The sequence below is a fragment of the Ammospiza nelsoni genome, chromosome 5 (genome assembly GCF_027579445.1).
Source record: "Ammospiza nelsoni isolate bAmmNel1 chromosome 5, bAmmNel1.pri, whole genome shotgun sequence".
NCBI lineage: Eukaryota > Metazoa > Chordata > Aves > Passeriformes > Passerellidae > Ammospiza > Ammospiza nelsoni.
In genome coordinates, this window is record NC_080637.1 from 47,248,825 (window position 1) to 47,267,400 (window position 18,576).

The following is an 18,576-nucleotide window of genomic DNA, read 5'->3' on the forward strand; positions in this document are numbered from 1 at the left end:
AGATAGCTGCTGAATGAGCCAGGGAGCTATAACATACCCTTCTCATGTTTAGCACTTACCTTAGCAGCTGTTCCCCGGAGCTAATGCAAGAGTTTCACGTCCTTGTGGCCAGCTTGCTGGCCAAGCACAAGGGAGCATCATCCTCTGGGATCCAGCACCTGGAGAGGGCTGTTCTTGATCCAGCTGGGGTGTCTGCTCACAAAGGTGCAGGGCAGCTGCCGACGCCAGTGCTGGGGTGAGGGCACACCATGGCAGTGTTGGTGCAGCTCTCCAAGGCTGATTCCTGCACTGCAGGGAGGGGGGCTTTCTCCAGCCAGGCACTTATCTCAGGAGCTGGAGGCTTTGCCCTGGGCCAGCTGCTCCCTTCCCACCACCCCAGGAAGGCTGTGGGTCCCCACAGCAGCTGACGTGTCTCTCACTGAGGAGAGGACTGAGCAGGGTGGCATGGCGAGGAGAAGGCGAGCTGGAGCCATGGGCACATCCATCTTCCCGTGCCTCTTTGCCATCCTGCTTACCAGGTGCTCCCCAGCAGGGTGTGCTGGGGGGGGTGACTCTGCATCCCACAGTAAGTGAGCTTTCTTCCTGCCTTGGGGAAAGTGGGTCTGCTTCAGGGAGTCTTCCTTATGCTGCACAAATGTGTTCTGCTTGCAAGAGAGGTGTGTGGGTTGTAAGGTTGTGATGCTTGTGTAAGAGCTGTAAGGTTGGGATGCTTGTGTGTGTGTTGGGGGGATCCTCTTTGAGCTGCTCCTTGTGTACACTCTGCCCAACCCTGACCTTTGCTCTGCAGGCACAGCCAGCACCACAGACAAACCCATCCTGTTAGACAACATCCCAGATGCCGAAGCCTTCATCAGTGGTGCAGAGGTGGCAGTCATTGGATTCTTCCAGGTGTGTTCACAGCACCTCCCCTCTGCCAGTTGTGGGCTCTATCCCACCCTGATGAGAGCATGAGGGTGGATGTGGTGTAAACACCTGCCAAAGCAGCTGTTGTCCCAAAAAGCCCCCACAGTGCTGGGGCTCTGACAGGCATGTGGAGGGATTGGGTGATGAGTGACAGAGAAAGCACAGGGAATTTGGTCTGTGCATGGAAAAGGAGATGGAGTAAGGGAAGAAGATGAAGGAGGTTGTAGGAGCCCTGGAGCAGGAGAGAGGGAAATGCTGCAGGGGAAGGAACAAAGAAATGTACATGGTAGAGAAACAGTGTTGGTGAGGGGTGAATGGGAATGTCAGTTATTTGCTGTAGTCAGCAAAGGCAGAGGAAAGCACTGCCTGTGTGACAGGGATGAGGAAGCCAAGTCTCAGGGAGAAGTGATAGTGCAAGGCCTCTGAAGTCTGAGAGAGTCTGGGCTCAGGCTGAAGCCTCTTCGTGGGGAGGATGTAGGCACGGTCTCTGTTTCACTTCTTTGTTCCCCAGAGTAGGAGTAGATACCCTTGAGACCTCTGTCTCTTCTTATCTAAATTCCACTGAATTCAAAGGTGAGTGACAGCTATGAGTCCCTTGCCCCCCCAAATGGCATGAGTATTTTTCCTCAGAAAAGAAAAGGAAAGCATTTATTGAGCTACAGCACTGTAAAACAGAAGCCTTTTTAACAGGATCCTTATCACTTTTAAGTCCCTAAGTTGCACCTTTCTCCAGGTTTCCTTTGAGCTCTGTTCTGCTCTTCTGCTGTCCACACACCGCCTCATGTCAGAGAAGGCTTCAGACTTTCAAAACCAGATCCTTCTGCAAGCGCCTCCCTCCTCCTGCCCTGTGCCTGGGCTGGAGGGCAGTCTAGGGAGGGCATTGTGCTCTTGGTGCAGGGCAGTGGCATCTCCCAGCCCAGAGTGAGTGAGGGCCGATGGTGCTGCCTGTGCAGTGCGGCAGCAACAAGTCCGTGAGCGGTGAGCGCAGGAGGCTGATGCCCCAGGGCCCTGTAAGCGCTGATCACAGAGCTCCAGCCGCCTCCACGTCGGTGCCTGCGGGCGATTGGAGCTCCTCGGGGGATGCTCTTGCGGCGCTAAAGCTGCAGTGCAAAGCAGGCAGGCAATCTGCACACGCGGAACGAAAGTGCCGAGCGCCTCCTTCCCCGAGGGCAGCAGCTGGGCCTGCGAGGCCTCCTTCCCCGAGGGCAGAGGCTGGGCCTGCAGCAGAGCTGTGCCCAGAGCCGCCTCCTGAGCTACAGCAGGGACACGGCTCCTTCTGTCCTGTGCCACTGTGGCCTCCCTCTGCAGGACTGCATTCTTCAGAGGCAGACGGAGCTGCTGCCGTGCAGCCTCAGTGCCAGGAGCACGGGGCAGCCACATGTCGGGCACTCGGTGCCTGAAGCGCGGCCGGGCTGAATTTGAACAGCAGATAAAGACGTATGTGTGCCATGAAGGCTTGGCTCTTGGCCTGAAAGCATATTCATCCAAATAAAGCCCGTGTTCTCCGCTCACCATGAATTACTTCTCTGCTGCAGCCTCTCAGTTCACTGCAGAATGTGGCTCGGCAAGCTTCCCGTATAATGAGCACGGCCTCCCCGACTGGGAACAGCATGCCGTGATGGAAACACAGCACACTGCTCCAGAAACCCTGCGTGTCTCTGAGAAAGGGCAGTGCTCAGCCTGATTAAACCCCAGGTTTCCCAGGAATGCTCCAAAACTCAGCGAGACTATTCCCACCCTCAGCTTTAGCGTTCTCACCGGAGCAGTTGATGCATTGGCATTTCCAAAACAGGTCATGAGAGATGTTTTTCTTTGGACGAACAAAGAATTTTGTTTTCCATTCTCTCTGGGCTCACAAACAGCTGAGCTGACAGTTCAAACTAAAAAGAAAAACAAACCAATTTCCAAGCAGAGACCATGTCTTGAGAATTTATATCCAATAAATAGAAGTATCAAAAATACATCATTAAAAAGTTGGGAATGGGAACAGCAAGGAAGGCTTTAATACAGGCAAAGGATAGCTGTAGTTAATGCTCTCTGCAAGAAAGAGAACGGACCTCAAAATACTGAGAAATCGCACATTTCTATCCTTTGATGCACCTGAATTAGCTACTTTTTACAGGATGTACCTAAGATGTCCTTTTAAAAGGAACCATGATACTGATAAGGCAAGGTGCTAAAAAATTAATCTAGAATCAAGGTTAGCATTAAAATGGCGATGTTTTTATATAGGTATATATTTTGGAAACTCACACTTCTATATACATGCATGTATATATATATATATATATATATATATATATGTATATACTTATTTATTTATTTATTTATTGGTTTGGTTTTGTTTTGTTTTAACGAGCTACACCTATGTTCTGGCGAGTGCCCAGGGGCTCAGCACCATCCTGGCGGGTTCCTGATCCGCACGAGGCGGCGGCAGTGGCCGCTCCCGCGGGGACCGAGCGGCCGGCAGGTGTCGCGCTCGGTCCGCCCGCGGCCGGTGCCGGTGCCGGTGCCGGTGCCGGTGCCGGTGCCGGTGCCGGTGCCGGTGCCGGTGCCGGTGCCGGTGCCGGTGCCGGCTCTGGCTCGGCCCCTCACCGTCCCTGCTGTGCCCGCAGGACGCGCAGAGCCCCGGAGCGGAGCAGTTTCGCCGTGCGGCCGGACAGGTGGCGGAGGTGCCGTTCGGGCTCAGCAGCAGCGCGGCCGTGCTGTCGCACTACGGCGCCGCGGAGAACACCGTGGTGCTGTTCCGCACGGTGCGTGGGAGCGCGGCGGGGCCGGGGGGCATCGCGGGCCGCTCCGTCCCGGAACACGCTGCCAGGCAAAAACCTGCATCTCCAGCATAAGGGTCTGGGTCCGGGTGCTCGGAGCGCTGGTGTGGGTGGGAGAGGGTCTTGGACGAGTGCATACAGCAGTAAAAAGCATAAAACGCATCTCTCCTTAGGGCAAGCCAAAAATAGGGTTGTCATTGGCAGTCAGGCTGCCTGCCCACCTCAAAGTACATCCCTCTTCTTGCCCCAAAGAAGGCCTTTGCTTTTCAACTGCAGAGTGCCTGTCGCTGAGAGATGGAGAGTTAATTACACCTGGTAAGATTCTCCTGTTTAGGTGTTTGCCCTACGGATCTGGGTCAGCACCCAGAGCTCTGCAAAGAGCAATGCCTGTGTTTCTACATGACCTGCCCAGAGCTTGGCATTAACTTGGATGCAGTTTCTGTGGTTTTGGAAAGGGTCCTGAGACACATGAAAAGCATCTAGAGTCATGTCACAATGGATCAACACAGCAGGCTTGATACCAAAACTTGGCAAGTGTCGCTTCAGGCAGACAAAGCTGTCTCCTAGGGTACAAAACTTTTCCAATGAGACAGAAAACACATCCAGACGAGGTCTCTGCAGTTAAGAGATGCTGTGCCACCCTACACTGTGGTTTGCAGACTAATTTCCTAAATACACTTTAGGCATTAGAAGTCTTGCTTTTGAGTTTCCTAGGGATGGATGCTGTGCCAGATCATATCTCATGACTTCAGCTCTAAGTGCAGGTAGCTCAGTATAGCCTCAATGTAGCTATATTTGCTGAAATTTAAGGAGATGGCATTGGGAAGAGCCATGTGCTTGCTGCAAAAGTACCAAGAAGAGCTAAGAGCAAGGATTCTACTGGTTACATCAATTTCCCCACGTTGCTCCTTCTTGCACAAGCATGGCAGTGGCAAACTGCAGAGGTAGGTGTGTCTGAAGAGGAACGGGGCCCCAGGCAGCACAAGATGTCCTAAAAGCCAGTGAAATGTTGTGACACCAGACCTCTAAGTGCTTGAGGTGGGGAGAAATGGGTACACACCACATGGTCTAGGGAAACTATGGCAGCTTGGCCAAGTTCTAGATCCAGTCTGTACAAAGATTGGACAGTTTGTTCTCTTTTCCCCCCTCATCATTTCCTGCACCATGTTTACCACTGATATTATCCAAATAATTAGAAAAGAATGATCTAAGAGTGAGCAATAGTTAGGCAGATCCTTTTATTTAACCTTTTATTTGCTAGATGTTGCAATTTTCAGCAACACCCATTTCAATTTTGGTTCTTAGTCATTGTGGTTTTCTTCCAAAAATATTGAAAAGATCCTTTGTTTTTGCACTGTGCAGATAGTGAGGATGGCTGCACTGGGAGAGAGTTGATAAAATAAATTGTTTGGATTGCTGGAATTTGTATTATATTGAATATTCTTTTTTCGGAGCCAAGTTTTTGCAACTGAACTCTTCTTTAATATGGAAAAAAACAGCCAAGAAAACAATGTACTAGTCAGGTTCAAATATGGTTGACAATTCACTTGTCTGATTGTCAGTTTTTCTGAAATTATCAGACACATTATTTTTTCTTTTATCCTGTGATGAATAATGTGTAGGAGTAAGAGGTCAGAGATAAAAAGGAATTTTAAAAGAACGGATACAGGAACTTGGAATCAAATACTCATTTGAAGGATACAAAGATGCGTCACCAGGATAGAAGTGAATCAGAGGCATAAATTAATTTTTTTCTTTGCCTTTGCAGTGTATGAAACACAATGCTTAGAAGTTTAAACCATAATTACAGTAGTAGGAGGGACTGTGTCAACTGGTGTGACTTCTTTGTAAATAGGGGAAAGAAACAGATTTATTCTAGTAAGAAATCCTGATAGACCTAAAAAGAACATAGTTAATAGATGCTAACCACCTAATTATATGGAGTGGTAAAGACATTTTGACTAGAGCTTCAGCTATTAAATGCAGGCTATTTTCCAACCTTATTTTCTTAAAAACATAAATGTTGAGTGCTGATTCAAGATGTTATTATCCCCAAATGGAAGTCAGAAGTTTCCAGAAGCCCATGAAAGCCAAGAGAAGACTTTCTGTAGAGTCCAAGCTGCTTCAGACTGGTTCTCAAGGCCCGTCTGATCTCACTGCTCAGGTGTTGCACTGTCCTGATCTTATTTACTTGAGCAGAGCTGCCCTTTCATGTTGTGCAGGAGGAAAACCTGTGAGAGGAATCAGGCCACACTGTCTGAAAATCACCAGCTTGTGTTGTCAGACAGGGCGGGCGACTGGTATCAAAGACCTTGCCAATGACCACAGAACAGCAAAAATTACTTTAGATGTCTGCACACCACTGGAAAAACTAACACAACAACTTTCAGAGGTTGTCCACATGCAGAGAGTAAAATCTGAGGTGTGCATGTGGACTGCTTCTCAGCCCCAAGAACGTCATTCAACATGTGTATCAATGGCTTTCAAATCCCAAACTTTGATCCTACTTCATGTCAGAGACCACTGCTCCCATGGCTTAGCTCCATCACGTCCTGTGGTGGTACTACTCAGGAACCCTGCCCTTAAACCCTAGTGTATTGCTATCATTCAGTGGTTGCCTGCTTTTTTCTGTTTATCAGGTTATGAAAATCTCAATAAAATCCCATCATTTTGAGGGGATGAAGTGTGGGGAGATGTGTGGCAGGATGAATTTTGCTCTAAAGCTGAAATATGCTGGGTTTAATATTTTTTATTTTATTTTTGTTTTCTTTCCTGCTGTACTGGAAGAAAAATCCTCTTTTTATTGGAGAGATTTCCTGCTTGCACAATGTTTCCAGGAATTCCATACCGGGCGACGCCAATGTTTATTACTTGTAGAAGAAACAGAATGAGCAGATGAAGATGTTTAAAAGGGACATAAAGCCAGTATTGATGTGAGGAGCTAGACTATTTAATGGCCTCTCTCCACAATGCCTAGAATAGTTTGTAGCTAATTCTCCCTGTCTCCAGTGCATTGAGAGCTGGTGGTGTAGGGATGTCTGGAGCCCTCAGAGATTTCTGTTATACCATGAGTTTGGCTTGTCCTTTGGAGGCTGGAGAAGGCTGGGAGAGCCTTATCCCAAAGTGCAGGCTCGTTCCTGTAGGTTCTAGAGCTCCAGAATGGTGATGGGAAGAGTTGGGATTGTGCAGCGGGGGAGAGAGGATGGTGGTGTCCCAGGGGTGGGTGTCTCTGTGAGTGAGGGCAATCAGTGCCTCTGGAGGAGGTGCTGGGAGGAGAGGACAGCTGTGACCATAGATGTCTTTCTTTGCCTGACTCCAGGTGGACAATGACCGTCGGGATCTGGACATGAGCAGCGGAGAGGTCGATGCCAAGAAGCTGATCCGCTTCGTTCGCATGAACGAGCTCCGCCTGGTGACAGAGTACAACCCTGTGGTAAACACCGGCTCCCTGCACCCTCACCCTGTGCTTGGCCTTCCTCTCATGGTACCCTCTGGGCCCAGTTTGCATATCCAGATGGACGTGATAGTGTGATGGTGTAGATGGGATTGGGGAAGCCACACAGCTCTTCACTGCTGCTCCACATGTGGACTGGAAGCAGATTTGCTGGGGCATGAGTGTGGTGGGAGAGGAAGGGACCCATCACAGTTCCTTTGGCTTTCCAGTAAATTTGGGATGTTGAGGGACAGAGAACTCCATTTCTTACTACTCTGCAGGCAGCGCTGCTTCCTCCCATGGACATTTGCAGTGTTGTGCTATGCCTGCAGAGCCAGCTCAGCCAGAATGCCCTCTCTTTGACAAGCCTTGAGAAACATGGAAGCTCAAATGACCTGCTCTCAGAAGGCAGGATTTATGCATCACTCAGCACATAGGGCATGATGTAAGCCCAAATATTTGAATACATATTGAAGAGCAGGTTGGGAACTTCCCAAGCAAAATCTTTCCCATCCCTTCCATCGTTCCTCCAGAATTCATCAGTTCAATAACAACTACCACCACAAAAACAAACAAACAAGCAAGCAAGCAAACAAACCAACCAACCAACCAACCAACCAACCAACCAACCAGACACAAAATCAGGCTTAGAATGCTTCCATGTTGGCCATCTTCGTTGGCTCACCCATCTGACTGGCAGTGGTAGGGTCCCAGCACCCCTCCCTGCTGCACAGGTTGACCAAGGATTTAGGTTCTCCTGAAATCCTAGCGGTTCCTTGGTCTCATTGCTGTGGTCAGCAGGTGTTAGAAGCCCCAGTTGCTGCAAGGCTGAGACTTCATCATTGCTGATGGGGTATTTTGTGGCCTTCTGGATAGCTATAACAGCGCTGACCAGGCTCAGTTTGTATCAGAGACGAACCTGATGCATTCAGTCAGTTCAGTTGCAACCCACAAGTAGGAGAGGGTTTTGTTTTGAAATGTAACAGTTTGTACATTTTTTCCCCCGGTGAAATATGGTAGGATTTTGGTTATTTTTTGTAACAAAAAAAAAAAAAAAGTTTTTTTTTATCTTCAAAAGGGAAAATTACATTTTGAAATCACAAAATGTTTCTGGGGACTGCTATATCCTGCTCCACTGGCCTAACAGCCCTTTAAGAATACCCAAGTCACATCAGCAGGGATGATGTTCTCGTCTTTGTAATTTCCCAGACCTTCTGAAACCTTGGAGCCCCTATTAGATCCTTCTGCAATTCATGGGACAATCTCTCTTTCTTGATGCATTTCTGTTGATGCTTTGGGCTCTCACTGCATGGTGTCCTGTTTGGCACCAGGCTGTCTCCCTGACTGAGAATTCCTCAGCTGTTCAGCCGGTCCCCTCCACCCTGATGTCAGTACAGATGTTGTTGCAGTTTCTTTCCCAGATGCTTTGGAGCTCTATCAAGGTGCTGCAATTAACAGTGCCTCCTGCAGTCCCTGGCCCAAAGCCCTCCCAGCTTCCCTAAGGTAGCTTGGTTTTTCATAAATATTTATTCCCAGTGCATATGCTGTTTGCATCCAAAAACGCTGCAGGTCAGCAGATAATGGGGTCACATGGCTCACACCAAGTGCTGCCAAGAGCTCCTCTCCCCATACTGGGGCCCTTACTGTTTCTCCCACATACTTTAGGAATTTTTAGGCAATGTTTACCCCGTGGGTTTTTCAGGAGAGTTAGATGTGATGCAGCCCTGCTGATGAGCTCTGCTGATTGCTCTCGCACAAGGTTGTGCGGACAAGCACACCTTTGTGCGGAGCTGCTGGAGGAATTGCTGCTCTCTCCCTGTCTGCTCTCACCCCAGCCTTGTCAAGGGGCTTGCTGCTGGCTTCATCCTCACCTTCAGCCTCATCCTCTCCCATGAGCTCCTCTAACGCTTCCCAGCTTAGCTTGCAACCCCTCCACTGTTCCCCACCTCAGCTGCACACCATCAGAAAAGTGAAGGGATACAAAATATATGATAAATATTAAGCAAACAGCAGAGTCCAGTCTGCCAAAGTCTAGATGCTCTGTTATTCACGGCCCTTGCCAGCATGCACTCCCTGACCCCTTCCTTGTTACTCCTGGAGCATGTGGAAACTTTGTGCTGCCACTGGCGGGAGCTGCACAGGCTGTGCCTCTGTGGTTTTGGTGGCACTAGGGAGGCAGCAGGTCTGGCCCCACTCCTGTTTAATTTGAGGGAGAGGCTGCAGGCCGGCAGGAAGCAGACAGAAGTGAGATGAGGAGTGAGCGAGTTCATGGAGATGGTGCTGTGGCTTCTTGGGCAGTGCCAGCCCTGGTTCCTCACAGAGGGCCAGTGTGCAGTGCCCACCTGGCCCTTGCCCAGGGTCTTCTCTCACCGTGGGACACAGAGACAATTTTAACCCTCAGCACTCAGGATTGTCCAGGCCCTCAGGCTGCTGAAACTGTGAACTCATCCCCATCCTACATACAGTGTAACACCAAAGAAAGAAAATAAGGACAAACACCGACCTTGACACCACAAATCCTTCTCACTTTCTTGCTTGTTTTTCAGACAAGTGCTGGACCTCAGCGATTTAGGACACCCGTATATTCAGTGTTTGCTGGCCTTGCTCTTCACATCTTTAGTCTTCCTGTATTCTGCCCTACTCCTACTCCTCTTGCCTAGTCACTATCTTAAGGCCAGTGATGGACCTTTGGGGTCTTCAGACCCTTGTCTGGAGAACAAGCAAAGCCAGGGGGGTTAAGAGCTTCTGCAAGGAACCTGAATTGGATCCACCCTGCTTTAAAGAAATCTGTCCTGCTTTTGATACTGACTTGCAGAGAAGCCACAGCTGAGCCATGTCCCACTGACACTGCATCCAATGCCAACTGAGTGTTCTCAATCTCCTTGTCTGTGTTTCTCTCTGTGCTGGGCAGACAGCAGTAGGTGTGATGCAGAGCTCTCTGATCCTGAACCTCCTCCTGATCACGGACAAGATGTCTCCAAAGCACCCCGAGCGAATGCGCAAGTTCCGGGCAGCGGCAGAGCTCTACAAGGGCAAGGTGAGTCCAAACAGAGAGAAACAGGGGCTGTTGGGGAGGAGAAAACCCAGTGATTTCTGCCATGAGTGGAGAGGGCATAATCTCCTCTGGTGAATCACGAGAGCAAAGGTCAAGTAGCAGGAAAAGAGGATTATCTGGATAATTAAAAGGATGGGTTGGTTCTGTTCACCTTTTGCCAGTTTGCCATCTCTCACGGGGTAAATCCCCTCTGTATCCTGCTCTCTGCTCTCCTGGTGAAACATCAGGGACTTTGTGGCTTTTAGCCCAGTTTTGTTCCCTTTTGTAGGGAGAGGACACACAGCTGCTGCTCTTCAGTCTGGCAACAGTTGTGCTCTACTGATGTGAGAGGTGAATTTGTACCTACAGCCTGCAGAACGCCAAGGCAGCTTATATAAGTGACCAGAGGGCAAATAATGTCAGTGCTTCTTAACCCTTTCACTTCTGGAAATAGCTGTTTTAAAGGAGCTGCAAATTGATTGCTTAGATTTCCCACACTAAGGTGATGAGATAGATGAGGTGCTTCAGAGAAATTTTGCCTGAATCTCATTCCTCTGGGAACAGAGCTCCGCAAATAGTAAATCATCCAATGTCTGCTTCTCTGCCAGCAGCTGGATTACAGTGGAATTTGTGTCCAAGGAGCAGAGGAATGAACTTGCAAGCAAAGGAGGATTGGGAGCAACAGCAGGCATTTGTGGCCAGGGAGAACAGCAGATGGGAGGGGGCAGAATGTCAGAGAAGTGGGGAAGGATGAGCTGAGAGGCACCAAGAGGTCTTCCTCTGGGAAGTGTGGAGCTGGAAAGATTTGGGATCTGAAAGCTAGAATATCTGTATGCATCTGGTTTTGGTATTGAAGGAACAGATTATAAATCAAGAATAACCTCACCTTCGAATTCAGGGACCACCTCAGATCCATGCAATCTCAAAAGTCTTGCTTATGGCAGGACTACTTTGGAACTTTTACATCTTTCCTAACCATTGGCAAGAGACTAGGCAGAAACTATATATCAAAAACAAAAGGTCTCTTCAAAAATGTTTTGCTTTGATGAATATGTAGTTATAAAAGAAAACTCATTTATCTGTAAAATTCCATTTATCTATTGTGAGATGTGTGTTAAAGTGACAAAATTAACACTGTTCTCCATGAGAAGCAGAGTCTGATACAGGTCTCCACCTCGCAGCTATTTCTTCCAACACAATGCTGTTTAGCATCAGTATCCTTTGCTGATGCAGCTGCATCTAGTTTTCATGTGACTTGCCTAGATCTGAGTAAATAGCTGTAATTTTCCTAGAAATACTTCACAAAACATTGGATAAAATGTTCTACTGAAGTTCAGACAATTTATGAATTCTCAGCAAGCCAAATCTTTGAGTTTTTTTATTTGTTCAGGCACATTTCCAAACGAATCAGTCAACAAGTTTGCCAGAGTAAAGTACAAGTATTAGAGATGTGGGGATTTGACTAATTATTTCCACTTTATTGCTGTGGTACTTGAGGACACAGAGATGAAGTGACCTAGAGTCTAATAAGTTATTTTTCCCAAAGGAGTGGCACTCTGAGGAGTTAATTGTGTTTTGGACTGCCCTCCTAGAAAGGAGTGAGAGAGAGCTAAGATCTCTCTGCTTGGATTTTAGGTCTGGATAAAAAGGAGTAAGCAGAGTGAAATGCCCACTTGGGTTTGTCCCCATTGCTCTGCCATATAGAAAGACCTGAATTAGTTTGGGTGTCAGTGGCAGCCACTGCACAATGCCATGAAGATCCCTGCTGGCTAATTTTCCTTTGTGAAGTTATGTGTTGTTGGAACTACCAAGTTAATTGAGGCTTGCTTCAAAATAAGTATTGATTAGATTTTGCCTTTCAGCAGCTTTCAGTCTGAGAATAAATGCAAGATTCTTGACTTGAATTTTGTTCAGGATTTCCAGTGAATAATTCCTGTCCTGTGGGATGGTGGTGAAAGGTTTGTTTGTGCCGAGGGGTCAGTGCTACCAGTGGTTTGAGCAAGGAATCATTGCTGTGCAGTGGAGAGATGTTCAGGCTCCTGTGAGCACGTTCCACTGCATCCAGCACTGCTCTACAGCGACTGCAGAGGGCCAGAACAGACTGGGGGTACTTGGTGTGTGCAGCATTTCTACAAGCCAGTAGAACATAAACAGAGACTCAAAAAGGATCCCAAGCAGGAGAAGGGGAACTGATCCTGTCACTCATCTCTGCTGCACGCTGATGGAAGAACAGTCCTTGTCATTGCCATCATCAGGGGGAGGGAAAAGAGAAACTTGTCACATGGAGAGAGAGATGAAGAGGAGCTGCTACTGCTGATGAATGACTTGGTTGGTTTTTCTTCACCCCAAAGAGTGAAGAGAAAGCGTGGAATTGTGAAATAACTGAGGTTGGAAAACATCTCTAAGATGACTGAGTCCAACCTTTAATGGATCATGAGGATGTGATTCACCTGCCAGTTTCTGGATTATGGTTCTTTCACCTCTGGTTTATGATATTTTCACTTCTGCCTGAGGGACAGCTGAAATTTTCAGCTGGAGGATCCATGAGGCAGGATGGTGAGGACTTATATTTGAAAACAGTCTGAACTGCACCTGCAGTAACAGTCAGTGCCTGGAGGCAGCCTTAATTTTCTAGATTTTATTGTGGAACCTGAGCCCTGTAAAATGTTGGAGACAAAAATGCAAATGATAGATGACGTTAAACCAGCAGAAGCTGACCACAATAAGAAGAAATATGGTAGTTTTCTAGCACTTTTTGAGGAACAATTGTGGGTGGATAACAGCTAACAGAGTTCAGAGCACTGCAGCTGTGGGAATAAATCCACCAGCCCTCTTGGATCTTCAATCAAATATGTGCTTATTTGAGAAAGTACTGCCAAGAGTCCAGGCAAGGAAAGGAAATGCACTGGAAAGGAGATGTCAGGGTTTGCATTGCTGAGCCAAATTAGAATACTTATATTCAGTTTTCTTTCCACAGTGTCAGAGTATAACATGGTAATTACAGCTGTTGTAACTCATGGGCGTTTGCAGAAGTATCAACAAGGTGATGTTGGGAATAACAAAAACAGGTTTTTTTGCAGCTGACATAATTGGTTTCCAATGTCAAAATGATTTGGGTAAGGATGTTTGTAAACGCCCTTTTAATTTAGATGTAGGTCCCTTTAGAAATGGAGTTTGAGAAACTCCTGGTGTCCTTCAGGAGTTCTTCCATGAAAATGAAAAGATGATGGCCTTTCTCTTGCAGACAGTCATTTGTACAACTTTTATTCTTCTTGTCAGACACTGAGGGATCCAGAACTGAGAGAGATAATATTTAGAGATGCCTTTTTTAGTCATAAAGAGAGAAGCCTGTAAATACAGACTTTTTATCTCACTTAATAGATATCTACAGTAAAGTTGGTTTTATAGCTGTCTTTTTTTAAAATTCATGACTGATGTTTTTGTTTTGCATTGATGCACTATGATGTAAGAAATTACTCAGACGTCAGAATTTGATCTTTTTGCTTATACAAAACAATGAAATTCAGCCCTCTGAAGTTCAAAGTCAAACACTGGATATAAGGCTTGACCATCCTTTCTGTTTGTCTTTGTTGGAGGAAAAACTAAACAATGGCCAATTGGTTTCTATCATTGCAGGGCTATTTTCAATTATCTTTAATTCCCTGGGCAATAACATCATTCCATATCCACCAACTTGATGTTCTAAAAGCACTGGGCTGGGAATCAAGTTGTTAAGACATCAAGACAGCACCAGTGTAGAAAATTTATGAAAGGTGGTTTATTGCAAGTGACAATGCACAGAAAATATCATGTGTGAAGGGGACATTTTGTGTGAAGTGGTTTCTCATTAATGCAGGATATCCTTCAGTGCCTGAAGCAGCAGATCTCTGAGCACAGGCAGGAAGATTGCTACAAAATGAAAAAAATTATGGAAATAATCTCAGAATTTAAAACACCCAACCAGCTATTGTACAGGATGGTATGAAATGGAAAGGGAACTTTCTGTTTGGGATGGAACTAACTGATCTCTAGCAGTGACATTAGAGTTGCCATTATGAGTGGGATTTGGTTTTGGTGAATTCTGTCTTTGGTGGGTCATCTGAGTAAATGTTTTAGGCTCTTTTTAGTACTGAGAGAGAAACAAGGGCATATGCCTCCTTCCCTTCTAAAATGGGTGGAATTAAACGCCTGTCACTGTTTATTGTAGAGATTATGTAGATGACTGGCTGAGACAAGACTAGGATCTGGACAGCAGAGGTCAGGCAATGTGAATCCTGCCTCATGGTCAATGTAATTTTCTATGGTTACTGTGTTCATTTTTTATGATTGCAGCTGATTGGGAATCTCTGAACAAAATAAATTCCTCATGAGAAAATTCCAGTTCCACAAGATGGCATCTATCATGGAAATGTGACAACTGAGAAATTTTCTTGGTTTTCAGCTGCTGTGGAGATCAGGCTTCCAGTCCAGTGGCCTCTGGGCCAGCACATCCTCCCTTCTGCCCCACAGGTGTGACCCTGAGACCACACAGGTCCTGGCAGGGCTCCTGGAGCACAACCAGCAGAGGTGGGCCCTTCTCCTGAAGGAGGACCCATCCCAAGTCACAAACTTTCCAGGAATGACCATTCTCATAGGCATTAAGGGGTCTGCTTCTGAGCTACAGTGGCCCAAGTGCAATTGCTCTCTTTCCTGTATTTTTGAATGTAGGCAGAGAAGGAAACTTTGCTGTGCTTTGGCACACTGTAGCGATATGAGCCAAATGGGAGTCATTAGAGAGATCCATGTCAGGAACTCTGAATGATTTGATGGTATCTCAGCCTCTCTAGCTGAGGGGCCAGATCGTGTGTTTCTGTTTCCTCCTGTGGGGAAGAAGGCATTCGGAGTTCTAAATCTCAACCTTTTTGCTCTTTTATTCTTACTCTATTCTTGGTATTCATGGATAAAGTATGTAGATATTTTTAGTTTTGGGTGTTTTAGCAAAGTCTGGAAGCTTGATGAAGTGAAGAATATTGACTAACTTTTATTCATGTTACTATTTTAAAATACTATTCATCTGTTTTAAAGGTGGTGGAGATTTTGTATAGGAAGTAATGCAACAATAATTTTTTTAAATTACTTATTCTTTAATGCTTGATTTAAAAAAAGTTGTTGTCTAGTCAATCTCTTATAGAGAAACCCAAAAGCTGTTGAATGCACCATGAAAAGCAGTACCGTTTACTGTACTGACACTCTGAAAGTGCTTCCCTCCAACACTGGCCTCTGTTTCCAGCTTTCTAGTTGAAAAGGGAGCCCTAAAACATTTCATACTGCTGTTCCATCTGAAAGTCTCTTAGATCATGTCCCTAGACCTGTGAACCTTAAGTATGTGACCCTTTTCTAGCTTGGTGTTTTATCCTGCAAAAAGACTAATTAAGTGCTCTGGGAGAAGTACCCCACCACCTGTCTGCTCACCAGCTTTTTGCTCTCGGGGCACAGTTGACTTTTGGAAGAAAAATTACAAATGGTGAATATCACATATCCAGTGAAAGTGCTGTTCCTGTTTCTGTATTTCACTAAAAAACTGAAGCTAAACCTTACAGCAGCCTAAATACCCTCCTTCCCAATAAGCTGTTGCCTAGGAAAGCTTTCAGATATATTTGTTTTTGTAGAACATAAATTTAATAAGTAAAGAATTTAGTATTTATGAAGTTTATTTATAGAGAAGAAAACAAGTTTGGACCTAACTTGAGTGTTCTTCATTGAAAAGAAAGAAAAACATGAGTCACAGCCTGGGAACTGGGCACATAATCTTCACATTACATTGCTTCTTTTTTTTAAGCTCTTATTTTCTTGTGTAAGTGAAGCCACAACCTCGTCCATAGGTACACTGAATATGCTAGGCCCAGTAGATTGCACAGGGTAAAAAGAAGATAAAATTACACATGCTAGCTGGGTATTTTTTTCATTGACTTGGATCTCATCTGCTGAGGGATTCTATTTAATCAGGTCACTGATTAAATTGTTTAACTGCTATATTTATTTTCTCTTATGAATTTTATAATAATGACTGTAGGTCATTCTCATCATGTTGAGCTTCTCTCCTCAGGTCTGAATGCTCCACTGAGCTGGGCTATATGGACATTTCTGTCTTGCCAAAAACTTCTGTTTCCCAAGTCCTTGCATCCTCACTTCTGCTCACTTCAACATGTCCTTTGGTTTTGATACTCTCATGTTCTTATCCTTGCAAGTTCCTGATGCCCTGTACTTCATTCTCACATTCTTGCAATTGAATTTGATTCTTCCCACCAAAACCTCTTTTTACACTGGGTCTTGCAAGGATGTGAGCATCCTATCCAAATAACATGCAAGTAATGGATTCAGCTTCTTTGACATTTGCTGTTAAGATAAAAAACATTTTGTTTCCTTATCTTTTAAGAGAACGGAAGCTAAGACTCCCTTCCTGTCATTCTGTAGATATATTTTTAAAGAAGGTGAAAGAAGACATTTTGTTTGGTAGTGTAAGTCTGGACTTGATAAAATACAGACAGATGTACTGCATGGAGCTGCTAGATAGTGGCCAAGGAAAGCATTGTCCTAACAGAGTATGGATGGTTTTCTCAAAATCTTTATAAAAATATCACTGTTAATCTTCATATGATCACTGCTTGGGGATCTGTTATCCGTCTCAGCTTCTGTTTTTCTCACGTTTTCTTTCGTATTTCCACCACAGATCCTCTTTATCCTGTTGGACAGCAATTTGCAGAGCAATGAACGAGTACTGTCGTACTTCCAGCTGAAGAAGTCCCACCTGCCAGCTCTGGCTATATTCCACACCCCAGATGATGAGCATGAAGTGGTGGCTGTGGATGACATCTCCATTGAGCGTGTACAGGACTTCTGTAATAGTTTCCTACAAAGAATGTCAAAGGTAAAGGGAGGCCTGATGATGTTGGTTACCAGGCTCTTGGAGAAGATTACTTCAGCTCCTTGAACTCCTCCCCATCCCTGTCACTTTCTCTTTCATGTACACTTCCACCTGAATATCAGAGAAATGAGATTTAGGGCAGAGCAGAGGTGGATGTCTTTGCAGACCCTCTTTCTTTATTGACCTCTGCCTTCCAGCAAGAAGAATTCACTGATCTCTGCAGCTGTATTAAGGTCTCTGTGAAGCATCTATCTTTTAGGAACAGTTAGGGAGACAAAGTGAAGGGTGCTTTTGGATGCTGAGAGGGGAGGTGGTGGATGGCAGCATATGAGTGCAGGTCAGAGAGACCAGCGGCATGGATAGGAATTAAAACTACCAGGAAGACTACAGAACAGAGTGTACAGATTGGGCCTTAGGACTCTACCAGTGGTCTCTGCTGGGAGAGGCACAATTAAATCTTCATGTTCATGCAGTGTTATAAGTTGTCTCTCTGTCAAAATTCGTCCTCCTGTAGCACAGAGTCTTAGTGTTGTGTGACAGAAATGACATAGGGCAGTGGCATAGACAGCAGAGGGAGGCGTTTGAGTTATTTTTTTTTTCGTTATCCCTATGCTGAGAAACCAAGTAATGTCAAAACTGATTTCATCCCTCTGATGTGTTTTAGAAAGAAGACAAATCTGAGGAGAAGCCCCCCAATGAAGAACTCTGATTCTTTCTCAGCCAAGAGGATGACTGTAGCCAGAGTCTGTTTCTGGTCTATGAAGAGTTCACTCTGCCTTACAGCTCAGCAATTCCTGAGCCAATTCAGTCGTGGATTCCCATCATCATTCCATCTACATACACACTGTCTGTCCTCTCCAGGAATCTCTTCTCTCTTATCTCTTCTCATTTGTTGGCTCCAGAGCTCTTTTTTCAGTACTTCAGGACCTCTGGTATTGTCCTACAATATGTCTTTCTGTGCCACTGTTGAAGCAAAGGGTGGCACAGTGAAATGACAATATCTGAAGTAAGGCTAATATTTCCAGGGATCTGTTTCCCTCATTCTTTTGGGTTTTGGTGCCATGCTGGGATCCACTGTCAGCCTTGCCTGATACTACAAAGAGGTTTGTTGCTTGATATCACATGAAATTTTCCATTTATTTTACTAAATAAAGCAATAAGTGAGTGGCCTGAATTTTTATGCAAATGTTTTTTCCCACTCCCCTTGTCTTTCACTTAAGGACAAAGTCTCTATTTATGAGTGGATAAGCTCAGAAAACTTCCTTTCTCTGAGTTTACCCAAAGCAATGCCTACCCAATCAGGCTGGTTGCTAAAAGTAATTCCCTATGGAAATGGACCCATTGTCAATAGATATTTCCACCAGGACATGAGATATCTGAAGTTTTGGGACCAGAACAGCACTAGGTAAGCAGGTCTGAGATGGTGCAGCAAAACTGAATGAGCCTAAGATGTTGCAGTCAGTAATCTTACCCAGGACAGGCTGTTGTGGATCAGAGCAAGGCATGCTCTCACCATCTGTATGGCCAGGGAAGA

At 45.7% G+C, this 18,576-nt stretch overlaps 1 protein-coding gene across 1 annotated transcript; it reads left to right on the plus strand.

Annotated features, from left to right (window-relative positions):
- The first annotated feature begins 444 nt into the window (after nucleotides 1-444).
- On the plus strand, nucleotides 445-18,136 carry ERP27 (endoplasmic reticulum protein 27). The gene is made up of 7 exons (XM_059473316.1): nucleotides 445-565; nucleotides 788-888; nucleotides 3,519-3,656; nucleotides 6,991-7,104; nucleotides 10,016-10,141; nucleotides 16,848-17,045; nucleotides 17,707-18,136. The coding sequence occupies exons 1-7, from the start codon at nucleotides 445-447 to the stop codon at nucleotides 17,749-17,751; spliced, it is 843 nt and encodes a 280-aa protein (XP_059329299.1). The 3' UTR covers nucleotides 17,752-18,136.
- Nucleotides 18,137-18,576: the final 440 nt, after the last annotated feature.